Here is a 24,617-nt window from a genome sequence, read left to right on the forward strand (position 1 = left end):
ATTTTTGCATGTGTTAACTTTGCTGACAATATATTTGAGAATTGTAAGCACGTTTAAACTTGAAAGAATTAAAATGTATTGAATCAAATTATCGAACAGAATTGAAAATTAAAACTAGTAAGTTCATTAATCAAATTACTTTTAAATATTAAATTAATTACAATTAGTAACTTTTAAATGCCCATGAAAAGTACTAGTGTAAGGTGATCCACATACGTTTCATTGGGAGTGTAAGTTTTAATGTGCTTAATTAATAACAGAGTATTTGAGTTAAAAACTTGTCTTGCGTTTGAATATTCGAGTAAAAAATATTTTAATTAGTATATTGCATAAATATAAAAGTTTGTGTTGTATTTTAATACTATTATAATAATTAGTAATATTTTAGTTTGTGTATTATAAAAATAAGTTTTTATTTTATACATAATTAAAATTATAGTAAAGAAATATTTTTTTATAAATAAATTATACTATGACTAAAATTTATAATAAATAATTTTCTTTGAATATATAAGTTGTATTTTAAATTCACAAAATTTACACACACGTTAATATGACATAATTAATACTTAATTTTATGTTCCGAACTATTATTATTCTCATTTGAATATCATTTTCCTATAATGAAGGGGTTGACCTCACTCTTCTATTGCAAGTGTGTCTTGATTTTTTATATCAAATAAATGATTTATTATTGATGAACTGAGTATTGAAATAATATATATAACATTTTGATATTTATTTCAATATTTTTTCAAAAAAAATATCAATAGTTAAAATTTTGTATCACAATATAAACTATTTATTATATTTTAAAGATATAATTTATTGTGTCAAAACTATTTATTTATTGCAAATTTTAATTATAGTATAGTATATAGTAAACAAATATTTATTATTACAGTTTTAGTTATATAAAAAAAAATTATTATGTGCTTTGGGTAGACTAAAATGTCCATATATATTATTTATTGTGAAAATATTTTTAATAAAATTATTTTTTTAGCACTTTTAGTTTAAAGTTTCTCTTTTAGTACTAACATAGGATTAGGGTTAGGCACTACAAAAAAATATGGCATTTAGCAACCACTAAAATTGGTCGATAAATTGGCAAAGACGGTCGCTATTTACCTTATCGACCAAATTTAAGTATAGCAAAAACCCTCATAAAGGTATATAGCGACGGAAATATCATTGGTCGCTGTTTAGCGACCGAAAATTTCGGTCGCAAAATGGTTGCAATGGTTTTGGTCACTGTTGTGTATGAGGACTAAATTGGTGACCGAATAATACATTGTTAAATCGGTTGCTAAGTATGTTTTTATTTTTAAATAAAACAAAAAATGATTTTTTAGTTTACTCTAAATTGGTCGCTAAATCAGTCACCCATCCTTATATTACTCAAAGTTAAGTACACTTAATTGTGGAGTTCTGATGAGATAAGCTACTGAAAAGCAGATGCATGTTGTTAGTATAGGTAGTACAAATTAATTCATTTAAGTCATTCTCAACTATACATTCTCATACTTATACTATATTTGGATCCCTCTCATTTCGGTGTGTTCAGACGTTATAAATATATAATAATATATATAATAATTATATTACTAATAATAATTATTATTATATTATATTTAATTCATCTTTATTTATATATATACTTACTTTTATAATTAACAATCTACTTATTTCTATTTAAAATTAATATTATGATATAATTTAAATTATATATTATAAATTTAAAAATTTAAATAATAATTTATATATTTTAAAATGAGAAAGATTATAATAATACTGGTGTAACTTTTACTAAGTATTACATCGTTCAATAACTTTATATTAAATGTGAATTTTGTGAATCCAACCGTTAAATTGAAAGTTCATATCACTTTATATGTTTATATCAAGTTTTGTTAAAATTGAACAACTTGAAGGTAATTAAAGTATTCATATTTTAGTATATTTTGAAATGTATATATTACGTCAATTTTGTTTTACAAGAATGAAGTATCAAATCATCTTGAATTCATATAAAATTTTGTATATATGATCTAAGAGTAAAAGACTTTCAATCTAATGGTCGAATTTATAAAATTCACATTTAATATAAAGTTATTGAGTGATGTAATACTTAGTTACACCAGTGTTATTATAACCCTTCTCTTTTAAAATATTGTTTTTATAAGTTAAATTTTAACATTTTAAATAAAATATTAATTAACTTAATATGTTTATTCGCGTGCGCATAGAGGCTTCTTTCCCTATATTATTTTCCCTATATTGTGCGCACTGAAGATTGAGGTGGTTCACTGTAAGTGAATATATAAAACCTCTAAAAAAAAGTAAAGTAAGTGAATATATAAAACCTCTAAAAAAGTAAAGTAAGTGAATATATAAAACCTCTAAAAATATATTTTAATTTAAATTAAATAACAATATAAAAAATCCCACTGCATAAATTATTTTATTTTTTTAATTATAGCTGATTATGGTATTGTTTGGTAAAGGGGGGAACTAGAAAGCAGAAGCTATGCAATTTAAAAGTAAAGTGTAGTTTCATAAATGGGAAAACATGGATAGAAAATAAGGAAATTTTTTTTTTATAATTTTTTTATTTTAGATTATTTGATGTTTATATTTTAATATAATTTTTTATATATATTTTTTCCTATAAGGAAGTTTTTTTAAAAAAAATTTATTAAGCCTGTGGGCTTACCCGTTTAACCACGGGCTTCATGGGACGAATATAGGTCTTTTAAAAAAAATCACTTATTTTATGGGGCAGACTTATCTCTGATCTATTAAAAATGTGGACTTTGTGGGTTGGGCCTTAAATGAGCCGGACTAGCCCATATACCTACCCTTAATTATTAGTAAAATAATATTTTATGCTTATCATTGAGTCAGTTGATTAATTTAAATGCAATAAGCTATAGTTAACTAACAAAAAAAGGGAAAAAAAAGTTAAGAGGTTAAAACATCACACAACATATTTTGTTATATATATAAAAAAAGTTATTGTCAATAAAATAAGTTAAAAAATTAAGGTAAAAGAGACATTTCTTTTAGTAACTATTTTTGGTTTCCTTGGTACACTATTATATTATTTTATTATTAAAAAAATAAAAAATAATTATTTTTAATAACTATCATTTTTTTAATAACTATCCACTCTATTGTTTAATAACTACCTACTCTATTATTTTTATATATCAATTAATAACCTTTATTTATTAATCTCAATTTTTTTTAAAATTTTTTCAAATAAAATATAGAAACATGCAGTGCCTTAATCATATCAATATTATTATAAACAAGATTGTTTATTTGGTGGAAGACTCTGTGTTATAGTAAAAAAAAATTATTAGAATCTTCATACCTATGTGTTGTGAGTGAATAGTAAAAAACTTTAAATATAAAACTAGTTTTTATCCTAAAACTTACCTTAATCCTAAAATAATAATTATTTAAATTAAAAAATCATATCCATAAAACTTATGATGATTTAGATGTTGAAATGACCTATTTTAACAACAAAATATAAATAGTTATAGAATAAATTTTTTAATAATTCATTATATATCAAATTTCAACGATCTAATCATATCGTTGAATTAAAGATTCTTAATATACAGATTCAATATGCATAATTTTTAAAAATTTAAAAACTATTTGATGTTTAATTTTATTAATTAAAATTAATGTATAAAATAATTTAATAATTATCCATCAATTTTAATTAACAAAACAAAGTATCAAAAACTAAATTACGACACAAACTTAATTATAATTTTTGATAATTTATTTAAAAAATATTAAATTAATTTAGAAATATATATTATAAATATGGATTGAAATAAATAAGAAATTTTTTAAAAAAATTCATATACTCTAATAAAAAAAAGTCTAAAAATTGAACAATAAAAAAGAAAAATCTAATTTTTTTTGCGCAAAATAGTTATTGATATTAATTAATTATATAGGAGTGCATATAATTTTTTTTATTATAAATTAATGTCTTATTCTTAAAAAAAAAAATTTATACTCATTAATAATATTATAATTATTTTTAATCAATTTATATTATTTTTTAAAATTTTTATTTAGTGATCGAATATAATTGGGTGGCTAAGTTTAAATAATATTTTACATAATCAAATAAAAAAAAAGTCCAAATATTTTGCAGATTCGACGATTTCGATTTGAAGAAGTCACACATTTAAGTTTGGACGAATTTGAAGGCCAACGTTTCCAACAATCACGATAATTTAGCATTTGGATGCCTCTACAGGTATTTTGGATGAAATACTTTGAGAAAGAGAGTATTTTATGGTGGAATTAACCATGAATTACGAAATGAGGTTTGTGTATTGCATATGCGATGAGCTTTAGACTATAAGCATTTTGATTATGAATTGAAACATGTTCTTCATCTGATAAAGCTGATATATAAATGATAGGTTTGGGGTTTGCTTTTGGGATATTATTCATATGAATCGACATATGCTGACAGAGAATACCTGAAGTCGGTCAAGAAGTCAGAATATGAGAACATAAAGAACCAGTGGCAGGTTTTCATTTTCTCCTACCATTCTTTTTAATTGACATACCTCTCTTTCTGCTTTCCTACTTTTCACTTGAAAATTATTTTCTAAACATAAGTTGGATACATTGTATTGCTTGCTTTATGATAGCTATTGTTGTAACCTATATAGGGCTTTTGTTACCAGGTATCCAGTAATACTTCAGCAGGAATTCCTTCTTTTGGTAATTTATCTCAGCCAGTTTCTGGGAGCAATAGTGTTACTTACAGTTTCCTAGAAAGTGGTAATGTTCTGAAAGATAGTTCTATATCTCCTGTTGGTATCAATACCTTGGGCACTTTGGTCAATGAAGGTTTGCAAAGTCAGGACAGCTTTGGAATGTGGATGAACATCATACCAGATACACCATGTTCTATAGATGAGTCAGCTCTCGAAGCACCAATTTCTTCATCTGTTCATGAACCATATTTGTCACTGGAGGCTGATAATCAACAACATTCTCTGCCAGAACAAGTATTTAATCTCACTGAGGTGTCCCCTGCATGGGCATCTTCCACAGAGAAAACAAAGGTTTCCTTTTGCTTCTCTCTGATGTCTAATATCTAGTTATTTTTTGTTATGATTGTACCCTTTATCACCAACTGTAATATTTGGTTTCTTAGTTGATTGCTCAGCATTTTCATGCAGCATTTAGACAATATAATATGGTTGTGGAATTTCAAAGCTATAAACTACAAAACCTAAAACTCCATGAGGAGTACTTGCTGTCAATTCTTTTTCAATGTAAAAGAATGCATTTTTAGTAGGCACCACTAGCACTCTGGCTACAAACATGACCAATTCCTACATTTCTTATCATTTTTTTTTTGGCAATAATAAGTAAACATTTCATGTCTCTTGACTTCTTGCAGATCTTGGTGACTGGATATTTTCATAATAACTATCAACACCTTGCAAAGTCCAACCTACTGTCTGTCTGTGGTGATGTAAGTGTTCCTGTAGAAATTGTTCAAATTAGAGTTTACCGGTGCTGGGTATCACCACATTCTCCTGGATTGGTGAATCTCTATTTGAGCTTCGATGGCCATAAGCCTATTAGCCAAGTTGTTAATTTTGAGTATCGTACTCCTATTTTGCATGATCCAACTGCTGCAATGGAAGACAAATACAACTGGAATGAGTTTCGACTTCAGATAAGGCTTGCTTATTTGCTCTTTGCTACAGATAAAAGCCTTAACATTTTCTCAAGTAAAGTATCACCTAATGCATTGAAACAGGCTAGAAGATTTTCCTCCAAAACATCATTTATCTCCAAAAGTTGGCAATATTTTATTAAGTCAATTGATGACCAAACAACTGTGACACCCTTACTACCCCAACACATATATAATATAATTTAATTAAGAAGAATAAACTTTCAAAGGGTTCGTAAAAGGGTTCACATAAAACTTCAAATCTGTTCTTTCTTCAATATAAGAGAATGACTGAAAAATAAAACTTGAAAGGTAAAATTTAAGAGTTTACAATTTTAAAATCATTTATTACAATACCAAATCCATGTAAATATTCTGTCCTAGAAATCCTCTGCCCCGATGTCACACTATCAAAGCATTCCCATAATTTAACTGTTGGCATTCTAGATGTCACTCGTAGCCGGATCTTCTTCACCTAAAATATCCACAATTTATACGGTGAGAAAAGAAAATATCTATATGCAAAGTACATACAAACACATCACAATATAATCTCATCATAATTCATTATTTAATAAATATATATATATATATATATATATATATATATATATATATATCAATCATTCATCATCTTCACATCTTAATTCACATTTAACATATCTCATTTCACATACATATCTCAATCCATCATAATCCACACCAATTATACAATTTACAACATCATTTCCATATTCATAATTCATGTCAATCTTACAATTAACAATATCATTTCCACATCCATAATTCACACCAATTTTACATTTAAAAAATATCATTTCCACATCCATAATTCACACCAATCTCACAATTAACACTATGCCAAGACCTCGCCACATCTGACACAAGTGATACGGGTTAATTGCCTCCCACACCAAACCAAGGTCACGCCCTCCCTGTAGCATCACTTACCCAGGGGCCGTGCCATCCCTAGTCATTAAGGAGTACGCTCGTCCCTGAAGCATCACCTACCCAGGGTTCGTATCATCCCTGATCATCCAGGAGTACGCTCGTTCCTGAATCATCAACTACCCAGGGTTCGTATCATCCCTGATCATCCAGGAGTACGCTCGTCCCTGAAGCATCCACTACCAGGGTTCGTATCATCCTCGATCCTTTAGTGTGAGGAACCACAATCACATTACAATCCACATAGTCTCTTGCAATTAACTCTATGCCAGGGCTGCCATAATCGACATAAGTGGTGTGTGTTAACTGTCTTACTCATCCCACACCATGCTAGGGTCACGCCCTCCCTGTAGCACCACTTACCCAGGGGCCGTGCCATCCCTAGTCATTAGTGTGAGGAAACACATCGCAATCACATTTTTAATCATGTCCATACAACATCTCATCTCATATCACGATTCCATATCACATACACAATTCCATATCACATACTCAACAGATAAGTCTAACAAAATAAGGGTTTACACATCCTCAAGCAATTCACATCTCAATCATCAATTCTTATAAAATAATATAAGAATAACATTCATAAACTAATATAATAAACATTGGAATTATCAATTTAATATAATTTTAACATAAACAGTAAAATCCCCAATTGTTCCAAAACCTAACTCATAGGCACTTTTCTACAATTTCGTTCTCCCTCTCAGATCATCATTCTTGCAAATTATTAGCATATCTATAATCCTCAACACATACAGAATCTAATGGGATCCTCAATTTCTCAAACAGAAATCATCCAATTTTTCACAACCTAACTTACAGGCACTTTTCTATAATTTCGTTCTCTCTCCCAGAGCATCATTTTCTCAAGTTAAACATATATTCGTAATCCTAAATATATATAGAATCACATAAGATAATTAATCCTCCAAACAGAAATAATTATAAAATTATTCATAACCCTAAGGGCCTTTCCTCTACCCAATTCCCTCATGTAACTCTATATATAAATAATCTCCATTTCCCCCGTACCTGGATAAATAGGAACTCGGGCAGAACCTCCTCCTCTTTTTCCTTAAACAAGGATCGGAACTAAAACTGGAGTAGAACCTCATCCTCTGAGTCCCTCTTGGTCTTCAGAGAGAAGAAGAGGAACGAAAGAGAGAACAGAAGAGAAGAGAGAGTGAGAATGAGAGGTGTGTAGAAATGAGAGGATTTGAGGCCTATTTATAGGATTTTTCGCCCACCTACCACTACGGCCCGTTCCAAAATCGGAACGGCCCGTTCTGGGCCCTTCAAACCTATGTAAATTTTTCAACTGGAACGGCCCGTTCCCAAACCAGAACGGCCCGTTTTCAAACCCAACAGAACGGCCCGTTCTGCTTCCAGAACGGCCCGTTCTCCAAACCAGAACGGCCCGTTCTCCCATCAGAACGGCCCGTTCTGCTTCTACAATTTTGGCCATACTCACTATTCCAGAACGACCCGTTTCAAAATTGAAACGGCCCGTTCTGGGCCACGAATTGGGCCTTTGGCCCACGAAAAATGGGCTGTTACAATACTCCCCTCCTTTAAGAAATTTCGTCCCCGAAATTTTTTAATGGTAGACTTCTCTCTTCTTACTTTCTAATCCTTATGCAACCTCACTACCTTACTGATATACAACTCTATCAATTTTATCAAAGGATTTCTAAGGGTAAGACAGATAAACTTGGCGAGTCTATCCACTGAAACACAAATAAAATCAATCTCTTAAGCGTCTTAGACAAACCTACCACTAAGGTCTATCCACTCACCATCTCACTTCCAAAATGGAGCGTCTAAGTGCTACAAAAATTCCTAAAGACTTCCAGCATACTGTTAAGTCTCAATTTTACTTCTTTTTGGATGAGACTTATTGAACAAATTCCACTCATCCTTTGAACCATTGCAATATAATTGTTCTCTTTTTGGTTCATTTTGTGTGCAGATATAACTAACCCAAATTCATCTAACAATACCTTAATACACCTCATTTTTTGTGCAGGTATTCAGCTAGTGACTTGAGGATTGAAGACTCTTAGGATTGGAAACCTAAGAAGCTAAGGAGCAGAGAAGAGGTTCTGCGCCGGGCTCAATATAACCCGCGCTGGGCGTGACAAAAACAGAGTATTTCATCTCTGCCAGTTATATTGCGCCGGGCGCAAAAGGAATTAAGCCGGGCGCAAAAGGAATTAAGCCGGGCGCAAAAGGAAGTGCGTCGGGCTTGTGTTGAGACAGAGAGTGCTGGACTTCTCTAGAAGAACTTGCGCCGGGCGCGAAGAATTGTGCGCCGGGCGCGGAACCCTAATCTGATCTCCCAGGCTCGTATTTGAAGCCATTTTCGGGGATCTTTCTCTCCATTCTCACATTGGGCGCCTCCAGGAGCTGCGGAAGGGATTCCCAAGGCTTGGGATCGTCCGTGTGCGGATCTTTCCTTCGGTTCTTCACTTCCTCTTCCATCTCTATTTTGTATTTGCCCTCATTGTTGTGAGTGGTTTCACCCATTTTGTGGGGTTAGATGTAACCAACGTACTCTATTGTAATCTTTACGGTTTTAATGATATATATACATGTTGTTTTATTCTTTGTTGTGTTTGTTTCTATTCGTAATGCTTGCTTTGGATTGATCACCCTTTGCATGATTTAAGGTTCCATGGGTATTGGAAAATAACCTTTGAAACTAGTTCTGAAACATATGCCTAGTGGTGATTGTATCTAGGGATAGAGCTTGACCCATTAGTAGTCTTAAACCCTAGCCCGTAATGCGGGTGTAGATATTGGGTACTCAAGGGATTGATATTCAATATCCGCACCTAGGCTCTTTCTCTAAGGGATTAGGTTTGAGTAAACTCTTGGGTTGACTAAGCAATGAATTCAACAAGAGATTAAGGATACATTAGTGTTACGTTCGGTGAAATCTGACCCCCACAACCTCACAATACCACAATACCATTCCTTACCTTTTCCACTCACAAAACAATATTTATTTACAGCTTTCATTCCAATAGTCACAACTTTGAATTCACTGCACAAACTATGAAATTGGAATTATTCTTTAGTCACGAATAGTCAATAAATGCTTATATTACCTTCTAATCCCTGTGGATACGATATTTTTACTACTTGAACGGCCGGTATACTTGCCGTGTTTGAGACCGTTGATAGAATTACACTGATTTACAATTATAACAAAAGTACTTCAACGAAAATCTCAACAAGTTTTTGGCGCCGTTGCCGGGGATTAGAATGGCGATTTAGTATTTATAGCTATTTGTGACTTATTCTTTTACTTTTATTTTCATTTTATGGTAGCAATGAATTGTTGAAGCTGACCTGGGCGCTCTAGTCCTCTACTTTCTCTTGTATGCTAGGTACTATGAACAAGATTGACCAATCCCTCTGAGCAATTGTTGAGCAATCATGAGATTGAGCACAAAGCAAGGAGGAACAAGAGCAACAGGAGGAGAAGGAGAGTAGAGCACTTCAAGTTGGTCACCGTCAGGCTCGGGACAGTAAACAAGCGCTTCCTGGGAGGCAACCCAGAGATCTGAACTGTGTTTTAGATTTTTGTTGCATGTTGTCCTGTGTTATAAGTGTTGTTTTGTATTATGTGTTGTGTTTTGTGTTATATGTTTTGTGGTATATGTTGTTTGTGTTATGTGTTAGTTGTTAGAATCATGTTTGAATGGGTAAATATAGGGTACATTTTGTTTGGAATGTGAGGAATGAGGCAATTCTGTGTATAGGTGGAAATAAGGCCTGATCCTAATTTAAAATCTGGGCAAATTGACCTTTTAAAGTGACTACGCGCCGGGCGTGACTCTTTTGCGCCCGGCCTAGTACTCAATTTTTGGTCTCTGGAACCACCACGCCGGGCATGCGTTAAACGCGCCCGGCGCGATATCAGATTTTGGACCTCGTTGAGTTTTACTGATATGAAGCCCGGCGCATCTGTTCTGCGCCCGGCGCAAAACATTCCTGATACCTTGTATTTAACTATTTTTCATTCATGTTTCTTTGTGTTCTGTTTGTGTTGCATTGTCTTAGTCCATTTCCGTGTACATGCATTTTGTGCTTAATTTTGGTCTAAGGATATTCTCCATTGTGTTATAGTTGCTTGGTCATCACTATGTATACATTTTTGTGCTCACCATTCTTTTTCATGCTTATACTCCGCGACCACTCTTGGTTTCTAGGACTTTCAGGCATATACTGGTTGGCCTGGGGACCAGGCTCCTAAGTTTGGGGGAGTGGAGCTGCTGATGCAGACGGAGCCGTTGATGGTGGAGCAGCCCCTAAAGATGATGACGACCAGACCCCATAAAGGGAAGTATAGGGAGCCTACCTTAGTTTACCTTTGTCTATTGCAAATTATTTTTTGTCTTTTAATTTCAGTATTTTAACTGTTTTTATATTTAGTTCTTTTTTGGTGATTACTTTGTTGGTTCTTTTGTGAATAGTCTGCCTTAGCATGGTTTTTGATCTTGTTGATACTTGTTCTGCTTGTGATCGATTCTGGATTATAGTTTGCTTGATGTTTATGGTGTGTGTACCTTAGACATTTTCAAGTCACATTAGATCTTTAGTTCATGACTAGTTGCATACGGGTTTCAATGTTGATCATAGAACTGAGCTGAGTTTGATAATTTGTGGATGCATAGTCGGGTGAGGTTTGAGCCTAAAACACTTATGAGTGAACTACGCTTAAGTTGCATGATAGACTTTGCTTGAGTTTCCCTGGTGGTTTGCTTATGTTGTGCACTTATATGATCAAGGCATTCATACTCCTCTATTTTGTAACCATCTAAGCCAAAAAGTCATCTCCACTCTTCACTTGACCCATACCTTTCTAAACCTAAACACCACACCTTCCACTTGTCCCAAACCATGAAAAATTAACCATAACCCTTGCTTTGGTTAAGAGAGCAAACTGATGACATCAAATAAGTTTGGGGGAGTTGAAGAATGGGGAATTTTGGGAAGAAGAAAGTATGTGGTTAGCCATTACAAAACAAAATAAAAAAAAATAAAATAAAAAATAAAATAAAAAAAAGAGAAAAACAAAGCAAAACAAAAACAAAAATATTAAGATGCAAAAATGTAAATATGCATCTCATAAAGGCTAATGGCTTGGATCAGGTAAAGGGCATGTGCCAAATTGTTGTAATGGGGTATGGAGAGGGACATCATTGTAAAATCTTATTTGCTCTCTTAAGCTATAGCACCTTCAATCCTTGAAAAACCATAAAACTGTTACCGCTTGACCCTGCTTGACCCAGATTGCCCTAATAAAGACCTTGTGATAAGTGTCTGCATTTGTTTTACCACTGGTTTCATTTGGAAACGAAGAGCAAAGTTGAATTATGTGGCGTGAGTAGTAGACTAGAGAGAAACACTCACCCTGATACACTAGTGTGCATAGAGAGAAACATTTTCCTAGTGAGGATGCATACACAGATAGTCATTACTCTTCTCAGCTCTTTGATCTCTTTTGAAACCTTTGTTTGCACCTTGTCATGTTCTATTGCAATAATTGTGATTGGAAATTCATCTGAGGTTCATGCTTGCGAAAAGAAGATACAAGTGAACTAGGATGTAGAAATTGACTCACTTGCATTGCTTGTTATCTGCTAGATTAATTACCTTTTGCTTGAGGACAAGCAAGGTTCTAAGTTTGGGGGAGTTGTTAAGTCTCAATTTTACTTCTTTTTGGATGAGACTTATTGAACAAATTCCACTCATCCTTTGAACCATTGCAATATAATTGTTCTCTTTTTGGTTCATTTTGTGTGCAGATATAACTAACCCAAATTCAGCTAACAATACCTTAATACACCTCATTTTTTGTGCAGGTATTGAGCTAGTGACTTGAGGATTGAAGACTCTTAGGATTGGAAACCTAAGAAGCTAAGGAGCAGAGAAGAGGTTCTGCGCCGGGCTCAATATAACCCGCGCTGGGCGTGACAAAAACAGAGTATTTCATCTCTGCCAGTTATATTGCGCCGGGCGCAAAAGGAATTAAGCCGGGCGCAAAAGGAATTAAGCCGGGCGCAAAAGGAATTGCGCCGGGCTTGTGTTGAGACAGAGAGTGCTTGACTTCTCTAGAAGAACTTGCGTCGGGCGCGAAGAATTGTGCGCCGGGCGCGGAACCCTAATCTGATCTCTCAGGCTCGTATTTGAAGCCATTTTCGGGGATCTTTCTCTCCATTCTCACATTGGGCGCCTCCAGGAGCTGCGGAAGGGATTCCCAGGGCTTGGGATCGTCCGTGTGCGGATCTTTCCTTCGGTTCTTCACTTCCTCTTCCATCTCTATTTTGTATTTGCCCTCATTGTTGTGAGTGGTTTCACCCATTTTGTGGGGTTAGATGTAACCAACGTACTCTATTGTAATCTTTACGGTTTTAATGATATATATACATGTTGTTTTATTCTTTGTTGTGTTTGTTTCTATTCGTAATGCTTGCTTTGGATTGATCACCCTTTGCATGATTTAAGGTTCCATGGGTATTGGAAAATAACCTTTGAAACTAGTTCTGAAACATATGCCTAGTGGTGATTGTATCTAGGGATAGAGCTTGACCCATTAGTAGTCTTAAACCCTAGCCCGTAATGCGGGTGTAGATATTGGGTACTCAAGGGATTGATATTCAATATCCGCACCTAGGCTCTTTCTCTAAGGGATTAGGTTTGAGTAAACTCTTGGGTTGACTAAGCAATGAATTCAACAAGAGATTAAGGATACATTAGTGTTACGTTCGGTGAAATCTGACCCCCACAACCTCACAATACCACAATACCATTCCTTACCTTTTCCACTCACAAAACAATATTTATTTACAGCTTTCATTCCAATAGTCACAACTTTGAATTCACTGCACAAACTATGAAATTGGAATTATTCTTTAGTCACGAATAGTCAATAAATGCTTATATTACCTTCTAATCCCTGTGGATACGATATTTTTACTACTTGAACGGCCGGTATACTTGCCGTGTTTGAGACCGTTGATAGAATTACACTAATTTACAATTATAACAAAAGTACTTCAACGAAAATCTCAACACATACTAAACACGAGTATACAAATTCCTCTACTCCTCTCTTTATCTTAGGCCACCGTGCTTCTATTGCACCACTCTGATACATCCTTCTAAGGTCCCGACACATCTCAATAACTCCTAAACGAATGTTAAGAATACTCTTATGTCCTTCCTCTAAGATCATTTTTCTTAATTCAAGGTTACTAAGCACCCAAGTTTGTTCTTGCACCTCAAAACAATGTCGATTTCTACTCAGAAATGGTTATCTATACTTCTACCAATTTTCTCCACTTGGTTCCCTAAGAAAGGATCTGACTCCTAAGCTTCTCTAATCTCATTTATTAATTCACTAGTCACTTTCAACATAATCAATTCAATGATCCTAAGGATAATCTCACACACCAAGCATAAGTCTCTAAATTCTTCAATCAAATCCAACCCTTAAATCATCAAAAATAATATATCAGAGGTCATCATAATCAAGGCATCTGCCATAATATTGGTTTTACTTCTATGTTCATCTCTAAAGATCAAGCACCTAAGCGTAAGTTTACTAGGTATACATATCAGATATCTAATTTCATTACTCCATCTACACCCAAGTTAAACTCTTATCCATCACCTTATCCTATAGCATCATATCTTGTCACCAAAATGAATCAACTAATAATGCTTCTCCAATTTCCTTCAACAATCCATTCGTTACTCAAGTCATACTTAGTCTCACACTACTAAGGGTAACCTTATAAGCCAAACTTAAATCTCTAATTTGAGCCAAAAAGATTCATCTCTCTAATCATAAGGGAAGACAAATATAAAGGTCTCATACTCAAAGCATCGGTCACCAAAATGGCTTTGCCTGGGTAACAAATAAGATCAAAATCTTATTCCTTAAGAAATCCCAACTATCTCTTTTATCTCATATTCAACTCCTTTGGTCAAAAGATATTTAAGGTTCTTATGATCACTAAATACCTCAAGCTTAGAATCATATAAGTAGTGTCTCCAAATCTTAGTATAAATGACAAAATTGCTAACTCAAGGTTATGGGTAAGGTAATTCCTCTCATGAATTCTCAATTTCCTAGAAGCATAAGCTACTATTGTTTCTTCTTGCATCAACACTCTGTCCAAACCTATCTTAGAAGCATCAACCTATACCACAAAAAGTTTACTAAGATCAACCAATGCTAACACTAGTGCACTAGTCGATCTTTCCTTAAAAGTTTGAAAACTACTCTCGCACTTACTATCCCCCACAAGGACAACACTCTTCCTAGACGACCTAGTCAAAAGTAATGCTATCTTAGAAATTTACTCAATAAATCTCTAATAGTAATGAGCTAACCCAAGAAACTCCTAACCTCATTAATAGACTCAAGTATCTCTCACTTAAGCACAACTTCTATATCAGATAGATCTACGGCATACCTCCGCCAGAAATTACAGGACCTAGAAAACTCACTTCATACAATCAAAAATCATACTTAGGTAAATTAGCGTATAGCTGTCTTGGATACATCTTCATCCTCATCTCCAATATGATGATATCACACCCTAAGGTCAATCTTACTAAACACATAAATACTTGTTAATTGATCCATAAGGTCATCTATCCTCATATCAACATACATGCACATCAAATCATATTAGAATACCTACTTTAAACCTTCATATATACCATTCCTAAGCATGTACGAATCAATCACCATTTACTCCATATAGCATGTACATGAACCAACTTTACCATATAGCATCATATCATCTTAAACAATCTCTCAATGACAAAACCTCAAAACATCATATCCAAATCTATTTTTTTTGTTTTTTTTTTTTATCCTTGCTATGCCTAACAACTCAAAAACATCATTATAGCATATACCTACCTTCAACAACTGTCAAAGCAAATGACACACAAAGAGTTATACTCATCCAAATGAACTCAAACCTATCTCAAAAGAAAGCTAAGAAAATAAGCTACAACTCTTATGAAGACATAAGATTCCAAAAAGATCATCTTCTTAGCTAAAAATTTCAAAAACCTCAGCAGATATATTCGGCGCTTACAGCTAGACCTTTGATCACTAAAGTAGCTATAACTGGAGTTCTAGACCTTCGTTTTACCTAATTCCAGTTTCATTGGAAAGATAACGTCCAAGGCTATAACTTTTGTGAAGACCATAAAATCTAAATCTGTCAATATGGTAGTCGTAATGGCACAACAAAACTGCAGCCAAAATATCCTCTACACCAAACAGCAATAGTATATCAATATATCTAAGGCCACAAAAATACATCAACCCTTCCAAACTCACACCTCAACTTCATATTCAAGTTTCCCACTACAATCCTAAACCAAAACAACTCACATATTTAGCACAACAGACTTAGAAAATAAAACTCACATGCTACCTAAACCATAAACGGTAAACATGCCAACACCAACACTCAAGGGAATTACCAACATTTCAATCTCTCACCAAGGAGACAATCACCTTAGATTCAACAGCTACAACTATAGATGTCAGAAACTTCACCAATAGCAAACTCTTAGTACACTCGACAAATCAATGTATCACTCACATCTAAAGTTCTAGTTGGCTAGCACAAGGCTTCGTTCACTATTACTGGCACATATGTTCGCAACACGAGCGATACTATTTAACCACTACTTCTTACATAAGTAAGAAGTATCAAAACCAATGAGTAATCATCAACCAAACTATATCATGTCTTCCAGATAAATCCTAAGAACACAATGCACACAAATAAATAAACAAAATCAATCATCACATTAGCACATCAATAAGTTACAGTCAAATCATCACATTACTCATCTACCAAACAAGCATAGTAGACTCATAACTCACGGCCGATTGGATCGACCTGCTTTGATACCATTAAATGTGACACCCTTACTACCCCCAACACATATATAATATAATTTAATTAAGAAGAATAAACTTTCAAAGGGTTCATAAAAGGGTTCACATAAAACTTCAAATCTGTTCTTTCTTCAATATAAGAGAATGACTGAAAAATAAAACTTGAAAGGTAAAATTTAAGAGTTTACAATTTTAAAATCATTTATTACAATACCAAATCCATGTAAATATTCTGTCCTAGAAATCCTCTGCCCCGATGTCACACTATCAGAGCATTCCCATAATTTAACTGTTGGCATTCTAGATGCCACTCGTAGCCGGATCTTCTTCACCTAAAATATCCACAGTTTATACGGTGAGAAAAGAAAATATCTATATGCAAAGTACATACAAACACATCACAATATAATCTCATCATAATTCATTATATATATATATATATATATATATATATATATATATATATATATATATATATATATATATATATATATATATCAATCATTCATCATCTTCACATCTCAATTCACATTTAACATATCTCATTTCACATACATATCTCAATCCATCATAATCCACACCAATTATACAATTTACAACATCATTTCCATATTCATAATTCATGTCAATCTTACAATTAACAATATCATTTCCACATCCATAATTCACACCAATTTTACATTTAACAAATATCATTTCCACATCCATAATTCACACCAATCTCACAATTAACACTATGCCAAGACCTCGCCACATCTGACACAAGTGATACGGGTTAATTGCCTCCCACACCAAACCAGGGTCACGCCCTTCCTGTAGCATCACTTACCCAGGGGCCGTGCCATCCCTGGTCATTAAGGAGTACGCTCGTCCCTGAAGCATCACCTACCCAGGGTTCGTATCATCCCTGATCATCCAGGAGTACGCTCGTCCCTGAATCATCAACTACCCAGGGTTCATATCATCCCTGATCATCCAGGAGTACGCTCGTCCCTGAAGCATCCACTACCAGGGTTCGTATCATCCTCGATCCTTTAGTGTGAGGAACCACAATCACATTACAATCCACATAGTCTCTTGCAATTAACTCTATGCCAGGGCTGCCATAATCGACATAAGTGGTGTGTGTTAACTGTCTTACTCATCCCACACCATGCTAGGGTCACGCCCTCCCTGTAGCACCACTTACCCAGGGGTCGTGCCATCCCTAGTCATTAGTGTGAGGAAACACATCGCAATCACATTTTTAATCATGTCCATACAACATCTCATCTCATATCACGATTCCATATCACATACACAATTCCATATCACATACTCAACAGATAAGTCTAACAAAATAAGGGTTTACACATCCTCAAGCAATTCACATCTCAATCATCAATTCTTATAAAATAATATAAGAATAACATTCATAAACTAATATAATAAACATTGGAATGATCAATTTAATATAATTTTAACATAAACAGTAAAATCCCCAATTGTTCCAAAACCTAACTCATAGGCACTTTTCTACAATTTCGTTCTCCCTCTCAGATCATCATTCTTACAAATTATTAGCATATCTATAATCCTCAACACATACAGAATCTAATGGGATCCTCAATTTCTCAAACAGAAATCATCCAATTTTTCACAACCTAACTTACAGGCACTTTTCTATAATTTCATTCTCTCTCCCAGAGCATCATTTTCTCAAGTTAAACATATATTCGTAATCCTAAATATATATAGAATCACATAAGATAATTAATCCTCCAAACAGAAATAATTATAAAATTATTCATAACCCTAAGGGCTCTTCCTCTACCCAATTCCCTCATGTAACTCTATATATAAATAATCTCATTTTCCCCCGTACCTGGATAAATAGGAACTTGGGCAGAACCTCCTCCTCTTTTTCCTTAAACAAGGATCGGAACTAAAACTGGAGTAGAACCTCATCCTCTGAGTTCCTCTTGGTCTTCAGAGAGAAGAAGAGGAACGAAAGAGAGAACAGAAGAGAAGAGAGAGTGAGAATGAGAGGTGTGTAGAAATGAGAGGATTTGAGGCCTATTTATAGGATTTTTCGCCCACCTACCACTACGGCCCGTTCCAAAATCGGAACGGCCCGTTCTGGGCCCTTCAAACCTATGTAAATTTTTCAACTGGAATGGCCCGTTCCCAAACCAGAACGGCCCGTTCTCCCATCAGAACGGCCCGTTCTGCTTCTACAATTTTGGCCATACTCACTATTCCAGAACGGCCCGTTTCAAAATTGAAACGGCCCGTTCTGGACCACGAATTGGGCCTTTGGCCCACGAAAAATGGGCTGTTACAACAACTCCATTTTCACAAGTAAAAGATGCCTTGTTTGAAGTTGCGTTGAAAAACAAATTAAAGGAATGGCTTTTGGAACGAATTGTCCTAGGCTACAAGACTTCTGAATATGATGCGCAAGGCCAAGGTGTAATTCATTTGTGCGCAATGCTGGGATATAATTGGGCAATTTCGTTATTTAGTTGGTCAGGCTTGTCACTGGATTTCCGCGACAAATTTGGATGGACAGCTCTTCATTGGGCAGCATATTATGGAATGTATGATACACGGATACCTTACTTGTCTGAACAATTTGCCTAGCTGCAACCAAATTGGCCTGAAAAACGTTTTCTGTCTTGACTTCACTGTTCAAGTTCCTTTCACTGTAAAGATAATCAGACAACATAAGCTATACGATCTTATCATGAAATTAGGCACTATATGATATTTTCAGTTTCCAGTAATGAGCATGAACTAACTATTCATTATTTATTTGATTTAAAATTTGTGTTTGCAGGGAGAAAATGGTTGCAACCCTGTTGTCTTCCGGAACAAAATCCTGGTTGATGTACTGCTGCTGATCTTGCATATATGAAGGGGTGTGATGGCTTGGCAGCTTACCTTTCTGAAAAGTCTCTGGTTGAGCAGTTCAATGACATGAGCTTAGCTGGAAATATGAGTGGCTCACTGGAAACTAGATCAACTGATCCAGTGAATTCTGAGAACCTTTCTGAGGACCAACTCTACCTAAAGGACACGTTGGAAGCTTACCATACAGCTGCTGAGGCAGCAGCGCGCATTCAAGCAGCATTTAGGGAGCATTCGTTAAAATTACGATTTCAGGCAGTTGAATCTATCAGCCCAGAGGATGAAGCACGTCAAATAGTAGCAGCAATGAGGATCCAACATGGCTATCGCAACTACAAGTCAAAGAAAAAGATGGCAGCCGCTTCTCAGATTCAGCTTAGATTCCGTACATGGAAGCACAGTAGAGAATTTCTCAACATGCGGCGTCAGGCTATTAAAATTCAAGTAAGAGCTACTCTTCCCGTCTGTTATTGTTGATTGTCCTGAGTTAACATGTCATATTGAAAATTGATGTTATTTTTGGAGTCAATTTGAATTCATGTCAATTGGCTCAGATCTTAATGTGTCCTGTTCCACAAGTTATGAGGCAACCCAAGATCATCCTAGTACTATAACAGACCACATATTTGAACTTGACAAGTGAACTATTTTTGTTCTTGACTTTTAATAATTTTTACTAGTTTGAATAGAATCTAGCTGAATGACCACCATCATGGGAAAAAAAAAAAAAGGTTACCCTTATTTTCAGTAGAGAATCTCTCAAAATTCTTTCTAGTCTGCAAAAGATCAATCCTCTCTTTACTACAATTTACACCCTGGAGAAGATTAATGGCACGTGTTTTGAATTAATGTCATACTTTTTATCCCAATTTCTTGCCAAATATTTAAATTAATGTCATGCTGGATTTTACATTTAGAAGCTGTTAAGTATATTGACGCAAGACTGATGATACAATATCGGTGTAAATGAATTGGATTACAGTCAAAGATAACAAAACCACTTGTGACCACATTGCACTTGCATCTGGTGATTTTTTTTTCTCACATGGAGCCAGGTTTGACTCAATGGTCCTTGGTTACTGTTACCCGCATTGAATGCGTGCTATCCTAAACTAAATATGGAGCTGATAAAAAGATTAAATGAATACTCTAACCCAGCTAGTTACTGAAATATGGTGATCTGAAGTGTAAACCTGGATTTACTCATCTATTTATTGTTTCCGAAGTGTGTTTTTTTTCCCAATCAATGCCCTTGTAATTATGAATTCTAATAATGGATATTGCCACCGCTTTTGACATTGTTTTTGTGCTGTAATTCTATATGCTCTCAGCTAATCCTTTCTCAAAATATAAATTTGTAATCTATTTTTCCCTGTAGAGTATATCCTCAGCACAGGCTAAAAGATTCACAAAATTCAGGGAAAGGAAAGGGCTTATTGAGAAAGATGTGGTAAGCTGGAAACTAGTGCAACACATTCTAAATTAGAATGACTATAATTGATTATTTTGTATTTTTGAAGGTGAGAACTGATAGATCGCTCGCTTTCTATGAAGTGATAATCCAAACGTATATGTTCTCCGAGATATCCTGTTGACATATTCATTCTACAACTTTGATCTTGGTTATTGCCAGGTAATTATGTTGTTATTAATATCATATGTCTTAAACACCAAAATATTAGCATTAACCTTTTCCGAAGTTATGAGCCCTCTTGTTTCATTAAACAAAGAATGTTTATATTCACTACAGCAGGGGAGGGTGTATATCAATAGCTATTATCTTCTTGAACCAAGTATATTTTGTAACCATGAATCATTATGCCGACCTCTTTATTGTTTTCATATGCTGTCTTCTCCCCTTACTCCTCGTTAGATTAAACAAATATTATGTATTCATTACAGCAGGGAGTGTTAGACAATAAATTTAATAGAACACAAAAAAAATATATTTAGATTTTCCAATAAAACCAATATCAACGATACAATGAATATTATAAAATTAAAATAGAGCAATCAATAACAACTAATCAAATACAAAGAGTAAATTAGAATATTAAATAATAGGTTTAGAGTAGCCTGAGTTGAAGCACGCAGAGCGTTATCCTTATAGAGAAAACGTCCCCACTGCACTGGTAATTTTGAGTCTTATAATGCGCTCCTCTCCCAAGATACGTCAACCCGTTCGAATGTAGTGAAAGATTCCCGAACTAAAGAACATTGCTCCAAAATTATAATTTTGTAATAAAAATAATATTGAGAGAGAGATAAAATGAACTTGCAAATGTGTTTTTCTCACGTAGCAATGTGCATAATATAGGCACCATATTGGACAGTTAAAAGCATGTCAAATTCACGTGCACCGTGATTCCTAATTTTTTGTGACAACAAGAACCAATGGATAAGAAAAATGTTTCGTGGGTATTAACCACTTTTGTAAAAGTCAACATATGGTCACGTCCAAAAACCAAAACGGTTTTGCAATTTGAACGTTAAAAATCACGAAAACCAACTTTGATAAAAAAAACGTAATTAATTTAAATTTTAAATTATAACATAATTTCTCAACAATCTCCCACTAATTTAAAATTTTAAATATAGAAAAAGATGATATATATATATATATATAAACTTAAATATTTTAGTGGAGCATAATATATTATATTTTCAGTACAAGGAACCTTCCGGGTTTGAGCCTTATACCTAGTGCATATGAACTTCCATTTGAGAGAATATGGAGACATAATTGTCTTGAGCTATATCCCTTTAACCAAATTTTAGAACATAACATGTATAATAAAGGTGTTCATATGAGTTCTAATCAGTGGAGCGCATTACGGCCTTGCGCATGTATCTTGTTTCGTGAGTGTCATTTAGAGATTGTCCATATATCTCACAGTAGCGGCCCCACCACCACACTCACTAGGTAAATCCTTCCAAGGGTGGTCTGTGACACCCACCCCTACAACAATTGTCATTGGGTCCATTAAGAGATATTTTTAATTTTAACACAATAAATATAAATATTTGAATACCTCAACCTTTTACTGTCACAGTTTACTTTAGAGTACACCTTGCCATAGGAATGGAACATGCAATAATTTTGCAATTTATAATGGTGTACTTAGTTAACAAACAATTTCGTTATTACCCATTGAACTTCATTTATGGGATCGCCATTTATGTGGAGACGGGTGTCCATTGTTGCAACTAGTTGATGGACTTTAGTCTCATTCCCCTCGACGATTCAAGTACTTGTTGACGCGTCAACCCTTTTGTGAGTGGATCCGCAAGATTATTTTCAGACCTGATAAAATCAACATAAATAACACCATGAGTTATCAAATTTCTGATAGATTTGTGTCTTATTCTCAAGTGCCTTCTTTTTTCATTAAAGTTTTTGCTAGTAACTTTAGCAATGGCAACTTGACTATCACAATGCATTGAGATTGGAGGTATAGGTTTATAATGGCAAGTCATATAGTAAATTTTTAAGAAATTCAGCCTCACTACTAGCAGTATCTAAGGCAATTATTTCAGCTTCCATAGTAGAACGAAAAATAATAGTTTGTTTTGCAGATTTCCAAGCTACTGCACCTCCAGCTAAAGTAAAGACATAATCACTAGTAGATTTAGTTTCATCAAAGTCAGAAATCCAATTTGCATCACAAAAACCTTCAATTACAGCAGGATAACATGCATAGTGAATGTCATAATTAACAGTTCCTTTGAGATATCTAAATAACCTTTCTAGAGCAAGTCAATGTGAATGATGGGGATTATGAGTATATCTTCCTAGCCTACCAACAGCATATGCAATGTCCGATCTTGAGAAATTAGACAAATACAACAAGGAACCAATAATTTGAGAATATTTAAGAGGAGAGACACTTTCACCAATATTTTTCTTCAATTTAATACTAGGATCAAATGGGGTAGAAACTGGTTTCACATCAAAATAATTAAACTTTTTAAATATTTTTTCAATATAATGTGATTGTGTCAAAACAATACCATCATGATTCTTAATCAACTTAATACCTAAAATAACATCAACAAGACCAAGATCCTTCATTTCAAAATTAGTAGACAAGAAAGACTTCACATCATTTATAATATATAGATTACTACCAAAGATTAAAATATCATCCACATAGAGACATAAAATAACACATGAATTATCATCAAATTGTTTCACATAAACACATTTATCACTATTATTAAACTGAAATCCATATGAAGAAACAACTTGATCAAATTTATCATGCCATTGTTTGGGAGCCTGTTTTAAACCATACAAGGATTTAACAAGCTTGCAAACTTTATTTTCCATTCCAGGTTCTATAAAACCTTCAGGTTGATTCATGTAAATTTCTTCTTCCAAGTCACCATTTAAGAAGGCAGTTTTTACATCCATTTGATGAATTTTCAAATTAAAAACACATGTAAGTGCAATTAAAACTCTAATAGTAGTAACTTTAGAAACAGGAGAGTATGTATCAAAGAAATCTACACCTTCTACTTGTTTATAACCAATAACAACAAGTCTTGCCTTAAACTTATCTATGGAGCCATCTGTTCTCAATTTTTTCCGAAAACCCATTTACAACCTATATTCTTGCAACCAGGAAGAAGGTTAGTCAAAAACCAAGTTTTATTGATTTTAAGAGAATCTATTTCATCATTAATAGCTTCTTTTCAAAAAGGTGCATCAACAGATCTCATAGCTTCACTATAAGTTTTAGGATCATCTTCAAGTAAAAAAGAATAAAATTCAGGACCAAAATTTTTAGCTTTTCTAATTCTTTTACTAATTCTAGGTTCAAAATCCTTGTTAACAATACTACTAGAAGGTAAAACAGAGCTAGAAGTATCATAAACAGGTTTAGACAATTTATTCTTCAAAGGAAAAATATTTTCAAAGAAAACAGCATCTCTAGATTCCATAATTATATTATTAGAAATTTCAGAAACTTCATAATTAATAACTAAAAATCTATAAGTAGTACTATATAAAGAGTATCCTAGAAAAACACAATCAACCGTCTTGGGACCAATTTTTCTTTTCTTATTAATAGGAATATTCACCTTTGC

General features: G+C 33.8%; 1 protein-coding gene across 1 annotated transcript in view; it reads left to right on the top strand.

Annotated features, from left to right (window-relative positions):
* The first annotated feature begins 1,232 nt into the window (after positions 1-1,232).
* LOC109794351 (uncharacterized) overlaps positions 1,233-24,617 on the top strand; it is a 29,620-nt gene continuing 6,235 nt past the window's right edge. The window contains 6 exon segments of the mRNA XM_083073235.1: positions 1,233-1,261; positions 4,316-4,361; positions 4,461-4,571; positions 20,905-20,976; positions 21,047-21,077; positions 21,080-21,159. Of these exon segments, the coding sequence (XP_082929361.1) occupies positions 1,233-1,261; positions 4,316-4,361; positions 4,461-4,571; positions 20,905-20,976; positions 21,047-21,077; positions 21,080-21,159 (369 nt within the window).

Source organism: Cajanus cajan, chromosome 4, assembly GCF_000230855.2.
Source record: "Cajanus cajan strain Asha chromosome 4, NIPB_CcT2T_4, whole genome shotgun sequence".
In the NCBI taxonomy this organism is placed as follows: Eukaryota; Viridiplantae; Streptophyta; class Magnoliopsida; order Fabales; family Fabaceae; genus Cajanus; species Cajanus cajan.